The sequence below is a fragment of the Episyrphus balteatus genome, chromosome 3, assembly GCF_945859705.1.
Source record: "Episyrphus balteatus chromosome 3, idEpiBalt1.1, whole genome shotgun sequence".
NCBI classification, from domain to species: domain Eukaryota; kingdom Metazoa; phylum Arthropoda; class Insecta; order Diptera; family Syrphidae; genus Episyrphus; species Episyrphus balteatus.
Genome location: NC_079136.1, coordinates 92,006,960 through 92,019,428, shown reverse-complemented (window position 1 = coordinate 92,019,428; position 12,469 = coordinate 92,006,960). Strand labels below are relative to the sequence as shown.

The 12,469-nt window shown below is 29.8% G+C and overlaps 1 protein-coding gene across 1 annotated transcript; it reads left to right on the top strand.

The window, feature by feature from the left end:
• Positions 1 to 1,218: 1,218 nt before the first annotated feature.
• LOC129914873 (uncharacterized) lies at positions 1,219 to 8,442 on the top strand. The gene is made up of 2 exons (XM_055994294.1): positions 1,219 to 2,921; positions 5,734 to 8,442. The coding sequence occupies exons 1-2, from the start codon at positions 1,515 to 1,517 to the stop codon at positions 7,435 to 7,437; spliced, it is 3,111 nt and encodes a 1,036-aa protein (XP_055850269.1). The 5' UTR covers positions 1,219 to 1,514; the 3' UTR covers positions 7,438 to 8,442.
• The last annotated feature ends 4,027 nt before the right edge of the window (positions 8,443 to 12,469 follow it).

Genomic DNA, 12,469 nt, shown 5'->3' with positions numbered 1-12,469 from the left:
TGTCGTTTTTTTGCACAAAATCTATATAGATAAACAAAAAAACACACCTAAAAAAAAAATCACAATGAACTTTTTATGTGCATATTTTGTATATGTAATTTGACAGCCCGTCGCGTGAATGTATACTCTTCACTCATTCTTCGGTGATGTTGGAAAGCAAATTTTTTGACAGCTGTCATTTTATTTGCTGAGCGACGCATTCTGTTCAGCTCTTAAAATGACAGCTTTTAAAAAATTCGCTTTCCAAATCACTGAAGAATGAGTGAACACTCTCACGATGGGCTGTCAAATAACATAAAAAATGCCTTCCCAACTAGCACAACAGCTTCTGTAAATTGAAGTTTTGCAGGTACTACTTTTTATACAGCTTATTGACCTTGCTACAGAATTTAATTTAGAAGTTCGAACTTGTTTAACAACTCCTAATATAATTTCAGATTAAAAGATAAAATTTATGATTTAAAATCAGACCAAAACCAATTGAAAAATAAATTTTCCTTTTTGTTTTTGTAGTTGTTTTTTTTTTTTTTTAATTTCTATAAGACATTTATTAAAGAGCTATACAAGCTCTTCCGAAGCTATCTATCAAATCTCAAAGCTTTGGTAGAGCATCGGTAAAGCTTCGTTTAAGCTTCTTCTAGACCTTATGAGAACATTCTTATAAAGGGTCAAACTTGTATACCGTTCTCCTTTTCTTCGTTTTTCCAAGTTTACCTAGAGTTCACACCGTTGCGTATATACCCCTAATATCTCATTTATGCTGTGTCAGCTTTGGTTCAAGCATGGATTTGGCTTCTTTTTTTTTAATATATGGACCTTGAACCATTGCTAAACCTAAGCTTTACCACTGATTTCAGTAGATAAAAGTTACAAACCACGTATTAAATGTTTGTACAACTGGCTTAAATAAATTTATTCAATTATATTTTTGTTTTTTATTTATTTTTTTAATAGAAAAATGTTTTACACATTTCCATTCTTTTTTCCAAACAGATTAGTAAATTTAAAATTCATCAAAGCTAAATGTTTGACGTTTGACAAAGATATACTACTCTGTTTGCTTAAAAGCCACTTCTTCTACTTATTTTAAAATCTGTCAAAAAATTTCCCATTATTATCCTAAAAAAATTTCCCCCTAATGTGGAATGTAATGTTGGCTTGGTCTTAGCCTCATTTTCATCTGAATGAGTTCATTGCTATTTCTCTCATTTTATCAAATTTCTAAAATCCACACGAAATTGAATTTAAAGAAAAATATCAAAAAACACATATCTCTCTAAAAAATCTAATGAAAAGTGTTTATAAAAATAAAATGTGTGTTTACAATTATTATCAAATAAAAATAATTGATAATAATCTTATAATAAATGCATTTATTTAAGAACAAAAAACAAATAAATACTCACCAAACACGTTTTTATAACTTAACTACATTACAAGCTTGTGTACATTTATATGGAACCCATCCAGGGAGGGAATCTTGGAATAAGAGATAACCAAATAAAATTTACAAAATGGATAAAAATCATGTTGAACAACTAAAAAGTATTTTAAAAACTATTGAAAAACATCCCAATGCAAAAGTTTCAAAACTTATTAAATGTTTTGAGATTGAAAGAACCCCACAAAATATTGCTCTTCTGCTTATTGAATTAGCGGAACACCCTGAATTCTCCGCTGACACAACAATATCACTTAAATATTATCTAGATTGCTTTAAAGATTTGGCTCAAGAGCCATCGTTTGCAGAAGCTGGTATTATTTTATTTAATTCTTCTAAAATATATGCCAAAAGAGTTGATCATATTCATCAAGAAATTGAAAGACTCATATTGTCTTTGAGTAATGTTGAAGAAACTGCACTCAATCCAAATGCAAATAATGCCTTACAAAATCCAGTGAAAGAAAAGAGGGGAAGAAAACGTACCCTCGAACAAATAAATGGACCCTATGAAGCCAATATGAGTGCTAAACGTATTAAAATGCTATCTAAAAATAAACGTTTTGAAAATGCTGCTGTTCCCAAAGGCAATAGCACGCTCAAAAAAACTGCAGTAAATGATATAGATAAAACTATGAAAACGTATATTCCACAGGCAACTTGGCAACATTCGATAATTGAAGATTTCGATTATGAAGATGAAGTTGACTCTAAAAAGAATTACAAGTTATTCACTTACCATCTTGAGCATAGATATAATACACTCATTCCAGATATAAACTTTAAGATGTATTTCAAAATCAAAGATTATATCGATGATAATTGTAATGATTTGAAACTTCCTGAATCATGGCCACCCTTGTCAGATGCTTATATTGAACAATATTTGAATTTGGAAGATGCTATTTTGGTTAAAGAGGGACACTTTGAAAAGTGTCAAGAAAAACTAGATGGTCCTAGTTTTGAAGCACTTGCTCGGAGTTTTCTTAATAAAAGTAAAGATGGAAGTTTAAAGAAAACTCTTTCAATACCCGACTCAGGTATTGAATCTGATTTGAATTCCAGTTTTAATGATACTGATGATCACATACAAGCAAATTGTTCAGAAAATGCGAGCACTCAACTTGTTGGAGCATCACAAATAAGTATTTGTGAAAGTAATAATTCGGCAAGAAATTCTAGTTCAGATTCAGGTATTGATTTGGATACAAGTAGTGTTCTATCTCAATTAACTGATGCAGCTCAAATAAGTAATGGAAATATATTGGATAAAACAAATTTGAATTCAGATTCAGGCATTAATTTGGAAACAAGTGTTGAATCTCAAATAACTGATACAACTCAAATCAGCAATGAAGATTTATTGAAGAAAATAGCTTTAGAACCAGAATCAGAAAAAGCTTGTACGGAAACAATAACAGATTTTTTAGCACCAATAAGTGCTGAAAACGGGATTCAAGCAAATGGAGAGACCGTAGAGGTATATTGTTATTATCTATTTATTTAGCATAAATTTGTATATTTCATAAATTATTTTTTTTAATAAATCCTTTTAAATTGCATTTATATTTACAATACATATTCAAATTCATGTCTATTATTATTATTTTTTTTAAATATAATTTATTATCATATAATTAAAATTATAATGCTAATATAAAAAAAACAAGCTCAAGTTGCTAAGACTGCCCGTCAGAAATTAAAAACAGGAAATCTATTATATATTTTGTTTGGGTTATAGTAATTATAATATAGTGCCATGAGGTCCTAGGTTGATGACTCAATTAGCGCTCGGATGCCCCTTTTTGATAACCAAGGAACGGATTTTCCTAACATTGTCTTTTTTTCTGCGTTATCGTAAGAAAGTATAGACTTTAACAAACACGATTCATGTCCTTCTGCCGTTAGTGCCTTTTTTTTACTTTTTTATCGTAGGTGTCTTTTTGGTCAATTTTATTTGATTTGTATGCCTTTTTTCAAGTATATTGCTTTTTTTAATCGAAAAAAATCTTGAATCTAAATATCTATATACCCTAATAGCTTGAAATTTCGTTCAATACAGTTGATATTCGGCCTTATTATGAATTTCATTCGTATCGGAAATTTGCTGCGATTTCCGAAAAAATAATCACAGAATACGTCGGTAATGGAAAATTGCATACAAATCATCACCACAATCGAATTTTGTGATTATTTTATTCGGGAATCGTAGAAATTTTCCGATACGATGGAATATGTGATAAGGCCCATTATTTTGCTTTAAAATATGGCCGTAACAGGATCTTAAGAAACAAAAATTTGCTTGAACTGAACACATTAGAATAAGAAAGTATGGGAAGATTTTTATTTTTTTTTTCTCAAGTATTGGAATTAATTTTTTTCGACCTTAAAACCGAAATTTTCGAAAGCTTGCGAATATCAGATAGTTTTGAGAGACAAACTTACTTTTATTTGTAAATCTTTTTATCCAAAGGAGAAAGATTTAGCAAGTTTTTTAAAGAATATCAAAGAAAATGAATTACTTAAAATTCACTACTGTTTTCAATTTCAATCAGGGACTTAATAGTAGTAATAGTTGAACTAATAAATTAAGTAATTAATGGAAACATCAACTCCAGACTTCCCAAAAACATTGAAGTGAATAACTTTGACAGTTTTAAATCGGGTCTACTCGTTTCTGCTAAAGTAGAAAGATCAGCTCATTTAAGACGCTTCTTAGAGAATCGCAGTAGGCTGTTTCCTGAAAACATTAAAAAGCTTTTGGTAGTTCAATACTTTCATAATTAAATATCAAGCTTTTTTTCTTTCTATTTAATAAATGCCTTTTTTTGCCTTTTATTTGATCTTTATTTGCCACTTTGAATTTTTAAGGTCATAAAATTGCTTTCCCTGTTGATAACATAACTCGAAATATTATTTAGAAATTGGTTTGTAGGAGAAAACCGACCAAGTTGCATTTTTCTTCCAAGCGCAGTACGTTGAGAAAGCAACTGTTCTTTAGCATTTTGAGAAGTGTTATTTGGGTTGGGATGCCTAACTGAACCGCATGCTCCCCGTTTGCAGCGATGTCAACTGAGGCATAATAATACTTTTTAGCATAATTTCATTGGTTAAGGCATCGAGACGTATTTTTTGCAAAGTAGACATAATTTCTTTCATTCCAAAAATGATAAGTTCAGGAAAATTTTTTTTTCAATTTGTTTGAATATTTTCAAAAAATATACATATCGCTCATTTTCTTCGAAAAAAGAAAAAATTTATTTATTTTATTTATTTATCATGGTTCGGATCAGGTATTAAATTAAAACTCAATTTAAAAGTAACACGTTAAGTAGATTGAAGTGTTTCGAAGGTGTATTTTTCACACCTCGGTAACACTTAGCACAACTTACCTCTCTCCCCCAAATTATTTTGGCTTTTTTCAACCTTTACTCATGCTGTCATAATCGTATACAGAATTTACGGTACTGCAAGCTTTGGACTACTCGTATCAACAAAATAAGTGTCAATTAGTTTTTCCTTAATTTTATGTAGTTTTTGACCAGATACTTTATAATATGGATCCATAATTCTTTTCATTGATATTTTCAATTAGTATTAACAAATTAATGGCCATATTATTCACTCTGGACTTAGTTTAGATTAAAGTTAACTTTGAATCCAATCACTTAAATCTGAATTTCATAAATCCAAGGATTTAGTGTTTTGTTTTCATAATAACTGTAAACCAAATTTCGACAGGAAAATTAAAAAAAAAAAATTGATGAACTTTTAGTGAACAAAATCACCCTAAATTCAATTTTGTTAAAATTGGGCGGATCGCATTTTTGTATAAATGTTTATGTACTTGTCGGTATGTTTTAAGATGCTTCTATTTTTTGATAACAAAAAACTTGCAACAAATATTTTTTTTCAAATACTTATTTCACAAGATTTTTACAGCCAACATTCGCGTGAATAGGGTTATGGTAGTGCAGTTCAGCCGATAGATAGTAGAATGAAAAGGTAGAAACAAAGTAAATCCGATGTGTGATTCGAATCTGATATTCACGTAAATAACAAATTAGGGATGTATACCAATGAACTATTGCACAAAATCCATTTTTCTACGTACAATTTTTACCGGTGGACGCCATTTAAAACAGTTTTAATTAATTTTTTCTTTTTCTTTTATTAACGATTTTAACTTCGTGATATTTTTTATAATACATTACTAAATTTAAATAACTTCAACTAGAATTCTAATTATATTAAGCTTTACACTTTTTTGTCTTTCTCTCTCATGACACAAGGTAACACAAAATGATCCAACTCTAGCTAATGTGGTACTCCTTGAAAAAAATGACGAATCGTTAGATAAAATGAATAATAATGAGCAATCGCCATTAACAGATTCGTCAGCACAAACAAAAGAACAACAGATTCAAATAAATGGAGGGAATACAAACCTTACCAAAACCGATCCAACACTTCTTGACCCTTCAAAATTAGAAGAAGATCTATCTACTTTGAAATTAGTGCTGCCTCATATATCCGACGAAGCTATATACATGTCGGATCTTGACGAGAAAGATCGTCAAATGCTGTCACCTTCTGTTGTCACTACAGATGTTTTTCGCTGTCTCAAAGATAAAAGTAATATTGTCATCAAAGTCGACGATACAATCGAACATCTTTTCAAAATTAAAGAACCAGTTCAAGAATTTTGTTCACTTCCATTGTATGAAAGACCGGATTTCTCACTTCTTCTAAATATATTAAAAATTCCACTAAAACACTTCAATAAGAGGAGAAGATTTAAACTTGGACCAGATTTTGATCTCCTTAAGAAAGAACGTCTGAAGAAATATGTTAGACGTTCAAGTATTAGTAAATGTTCTGCTCCCAAAAAATTGACTCGTATGATTGAAAATGTTAGAGCAGAGCATATTTCTCCTCCGTCAACACCATCATATGAACCAGATTGGCTTGGCTTTCCAGAAGAATCTTTAATGGATAAGAATCGTACAATGAGCAGAGATTCTGGAATAAGTTTGCATCAGAATGAAGACTTTGTAGAATCACCTGATCTACTAAGTAGTACTTTGAATACAATAGCTTTTGATGATGTATCCAATGAAAATAAAAACAATGGAGATTCTTCAACAAATATGTCTGGAGACTTACTACCTGTACCAAATGAACTCCAAGAAAATACAGAGTCTTCAAAACAATTGCCTGCAGAGTTACCTGCTGTATTAAATGAACCTAAAGAAAATACGGATTCCACAAATATGCCAGCAGAGTTACCTGCTGTTTCAAATGGCTCTCAAGAAAATACAGAATCTACAATTGTACCAGCAGAATTACCTGTAAGTTTAGAAACGGTTTCAGTGACCCCTCCAGAGACAAATAACCCTTCTGAAACTGGTGAAGTAATTAATAATATAAATGAAAACATAAATAACAGTCTCGAAGACCATCAGAACAAACAACTCGATGACTTGAATGAGGAAAATCGTATCAGGGCAAAAGTACATCAATGGCATAGTCACCTGCAGCCAATACTTGCATGTTCACGTGAGCGGCATCATTTTGATGTGTTCGCAATTGGAACCGAAATTATGACGCAATTTGACCGAAATGACGTCTGTAATGAAAAAGTTTCTTTCAAAAATGTTATGGAAGAAAAAGACGAATCGCTTATTTCAAGATATTTTTTGTCAATGCTTTTATTGGCAAATCAAGGAAATATACGAATCGATGTCCAAAATAAAAGTACAGATCAACCCAGTGAATTACATGATATTCGATTGCAGCTGTTGAGTCGAAAGCGAAACATTGTGTCGCTTGAAGACAATATTGGTCTTAAAACGCCACTAGCTTCTGCTACACCTCAAATCAATAATGAATCATCTGCTGTTGCAATAGTACGGACATTAAAAATTGTTCCCCAAGTACCGAAAATGGACGATCTAGACTCGGGGGTTGCAATGTCTGAAGAATTCAGTGGATAATAAGAATTACAATAATTTTGAACCCTTAAAGGATTTTTTCGTTCAATGTACCTGATTGAGATAACTTAGAATATTTGCTTTCAAAATTATGTATGTAGTTGAAATAGTGGACATAGTTCAAATATCTTTTAATAATTTGACATTTTTTTTTTAATTATGTTTTATTATTAACCAGTCAGTTATTTATAGAATCTGCATGTACAACTGCATTAAATGTACTATTAAATCAATAAAATAAAAATAGAGGCCATTGAAAATGAGTTCCAAAAATACAAAACATTGGGTTCTTTCATAATTGCATGATGCTTTGTTAACATGCGGCCGTTTGCGATCAGACTAATGCCAGAGAAAATATTTGCGCATATGTGCATTGTTATGGATATATGAACCCTTTTATTGATTTGCGTCATCTGTCAAAATTTTGAAGTTTGGATTTCGATTCGTGTTCCTTAAAATGGATTCCACAAGGCATTTTGAAAACTTTGGACAGATATGAACAATAAAAAGCCTTACATTTGTCATTTGCATTCATCAAAGCTTTGCATTCGTTAAGACATGCGCAACCATGCATTTATGAAAGCACCCATTAATTCCATCATAATTTGAAAATCTAGCAAATCAAACAAAAACAATAGCAATAATATTAATATAATGCAATTCATAGAATCTGTAAATATGTATTTAATTTAGTCAAATATGAATTGAAGCGTTTAGAATAACTAAATAGGATTTTTTTTATATTTATGTGAATTCCTTTAAAAAAAATTGATTAAAAAAAATGTATTCAATAAATCATGTTCGGCACATTGCTTATGACAAGTAAATCGCCTTAAGATCGATTTTAATAGGATTTATTAAATTTTAATATTTTTTTTAAATTAATTCGAAATTAGCTTTTTGCCAACTGATTAAATATTTTAGGTATACGTTAGATTTTAAAAAATGTAGGGTATCCGTATCCATAAAAGACAAAACTACGGTCTTGGTTTCAATTTTTGTAAAACATTAAACCCCAATCAGAACTAATTCCTAAGAATAAAGGTTTTTACTGTATGTATAAAAAAAAAAAAAAACAGCTGTAAGAAGCTAAAGTCAATTGAGTTAATTATTATGACATTAGTAGTTCGAAAATTGCAATCTAACACTCATTCTCAGCGCTTCAATTAAAGTTATGTTAAAAACAATTTTTTCCTTATTTTTGCTAACACTTTTGTTTCCATCTGCACTTTGTTCACAAATTTAGCATCTAAGACATTTTTTTAAGTAAGAACTTTAATTAATTATTAGTTAGTTAATTTTTATATAAAATATAAAATGCTTATTTTCAAAAGTATTTGTATTTTGTCCGCAAATTCAATTAATATTAGAATCTAAGTATATTGTACAAATTACCATTTAAAGAAAATCAGAAAAAGAATATATTTTTGTAATACAATAAAAATAATATTTGTACCTAAAGTTACATACATATATAAAAAGAAGAGACCCTTTAATAAATTACAAAACTAAAGTATAGATTTCAAATTTTGTTTTATGTTATAAAATTGTAAAGTATAGATATATATATATAATGTGTACATATAAGTATATTGAAATAAGAAGCACGACATCTTTTCTTAATAAAAACAAATAATAAAAAAGTTTTGTTCTTGTCCAGTTTAATTAGATAAAAACCAAATTCCTAAAAGCAAGATTTACAAGAAAATATGTACATTAAGGTGGTTCTTAAGGTGGTCCACGCTTTTATGGGAAAAATAAAATGTTCAAAAAGTGGTCGGGCCACTCCCTAGTTTGGTTCCTAGTATCATACTGTTGAATTTTCAGTTTCCTATCTTTTATAGAAGGGGCAAGGTGCTGATCGATATTGAAAAATGTTTATTAATTATTATTTTTATTAGTTATTGCTCACATTTTTTCGAAAAAAAAATATTTGATATGTTTAAAAAAAAAAATAATTAAGACTTAAATAAAATATTGACTTTTCAAAAAATCAAAAAAAAAATCAAGATTACGTACAAAACCTAAATATTGAACTGTTGTCAGCACCCTCTTGCACTTAAGACAGCGACTTAAAATTTAACTAATGTTATATATACAGGGTGTCCCAAAAGTAATGGATCAAACGAAATATGCTGTTAGGCCAGCCTCTGTTTTTTTGCATTCAAATTGTAATATCTTTCGTTCTAATTTCAACTTTGAAAATTTGTATATATTTTTGAAAACTGCAATAACACGGCAAGTTTTCAAAAAAAATAAACCAGTGTCACACAATACAAATTTTTTTCAGGGTGTTGCTCTGAAATAAAAGTAAGAAATTGAGTTTCTATAAAACATGGAACTGTTAATTAGTTTGCAGCAAAATGGCGTATGAAATAAAAAATATTTTGATTAATTAATTATTTCTTATTATTAGGCAATATTTTATTGAAAGAATTGTAAAAACAAAAATCAATTACGAGCGGAGGAAGCAAAATACTGTTGCAAAGTCGGGATCATTCGAAATTTCACAAAAACTGCATTAAATCGAAAACCGTAAGGATTTGGGATGAACAAGTTACCAAATTCTGAGAGCTTCAAAGTTGGCCTAACAGCATATTTCGTTTGATCCATTACTTTTGGGACACCCTGTATAAGTGGAACAAATTTAGCGGGTGACCCGACCGAAAATCGAAAAAAATCTTTTTTGGACCACACTAGCTGGTCCTTATATTGTTTTTTTTTTTTCGAAATTCCACGGTGGATAGACACTAATAATTCTAAATAGCGAATCTCCAATTTTTGCGGATTTTAATTTCAACTGCTAAAATTACGTATACATACTCATCAAAGAAAGTGTTTCACATGAAAATTTCACGTTAAAGCCTGGTACGCTGCTCGCGCTAAATTTTAGCTCCCATACAAATTATCGAAAAATTTTATCTGAGCTAAAATGGATCCCATACAAATTATAGATAACTTGTATTTGAATTTTATCTCGGCTAAAATTTAGCGCGAGCAGCGTACCAGGCTTAAATCTAAAAAAATAGGGAAATTGTTTCTCAATATTTGCAACCGGATGGCGGCTATACATGCATGTCCCGAATAAAGACCACCCTACGTGTACGTGTTTCGAAATCTACTACAACAGCACACTTAAAATTTAAGGGACCCAGCGTTACTCTCATATAACATATATTTAAAAATTCTTAAAAAATATTCCATTAAATAATTTTTTAGGTTTCGATGGCTTAATGAAAGATTGTAATGCCTAGCTTCTAGCTACTAGACTAGAACAAAAAATACCATATTTTTTTTTTTAGTTGAAAAAGGGACTGAAATTGTAATTTTTTTTAAATTTTTTTATATATGGTCATAATTTTGAAAAAAAAGATATAAAAAATGTTAATCCAGAAAGTGTTGTTTTTTGGCTTAGAAGAAGTAGCATACAATATTGTTCCATAAAAAGTTATGTCGTTTTCTATTGACTTTTGAGATTTTTGTGTAAAATTCTCAGATTTTCCACTGCAAATAGAATATGAAATCTAGTTTTGTAATTGTGTGCGAAATCTGTGCGTATAAAAAAAATAAAACAACAACAAATGTTCAGACAAATGTCAAACAGAGGAGTGTGTGTGAAAGTGCGTGTGTTTGTATGCGTGAATCTTGATAAAAAACCAGAATCAGATTCTTGAATCTCAGATTCATTTTTTTGTCATTTTTTTGAATCTCAAGACGCAAATAGATCATGAAATCTGAGATTTGTCCACTATTTCCCCTCTTCACCCCCCCTTTCAGCTGTCAAATTCACAAATCTCATTCTAAGATTCGTCAATAGAAAACGACATCACAAATCTCATTCTGAGATTCGTCAATAGAAAACGACATTATTTTCTCAGTTGTCCGACTGTTTTTGGTGGTCATAGGCAGAGTGTATGTTACTTACATGTAACATGAGAGTAACACATTAGTTTTGCTATTTATTATTTTGGAAAATCACTTTTTGCTATTCATATTTCTTAGTTGTGATGTTTTTGACACGATAATACTGAAAAAAAAAAACATTTTTTAGTATCGATTTTCATAGCATGGGTTCGAAAGGGTTAAAAACATGATTACATAAGCCCAATCTCGAAATATATTATATCGTCAGTGACGCGTACAAAGTTTAGAAAAAAAGATGGAAAAGTTAAAAACAATTATTTTTCAAAAAAAAATTTTAATAAAAAAAAAAATCCAAGAATAGGTTTTTTCTAAAAAGTTTCAAAATTTTCATTTTACGGCTAGGTATTAAAAAAAAAAGTTTTTGTTGAATTTAATTTTATGATTTTTTCTGTTTTTTTTTTTTTTTCCTTTTTTTGCCATTCCACTGCTTTTTATGTTGTTCTAAAATGGTAAGAGAAGAACACAAGAACACACTACAAAAAAGAAGAAAGGGTTAAAAACATGATTACATAAGCCCAATCTCGAAATATATTATATCGTCAGTGACGCGTACAAAGTTTAGAAAAAAAGATGGAAAAGTTAAAAACAATTATTTTTCAAAAAAAATTTTAATAAAAAAAAAAAAATCCAAGAATAGGTTTTTTCTAAAAAGTTTCAAAATTTTCATTTTACGGCTAGGTATTAAAAAACAAAAGTTTTTGTTGAATTTAATTTTATGATTTTTTCTGTTTTTTTTTTTTTTCCTTTTTTTGCCATTCCACTGCTTTTTATGTTGTTCTAAAATGGTAAGAGAAGAACACATTTTTTCTTTCACATGTTCAGCCATGAATCGATCCCATGTACCAAAGCATACCAGTACCAGCCCACCTCTGTACCAATAGTAGGGGAAAATAGTGAGCTACACTACACTACAAAAAAGATTGCATACTTACAAAGTTTCTTGTAAGTATGCAATGTTTTTTCTTATGCATTAGAAACATTGCATACTTGCATGAAAAAAAATTATACTTACAAGAAACCTCTTGGAACGGGTCTAAAAGAGCACGCAGCTCTAGGGAATAATAAATAATTGTAGAGTTTTCACCCATTTGTCGCTACCTTGGACATTTTT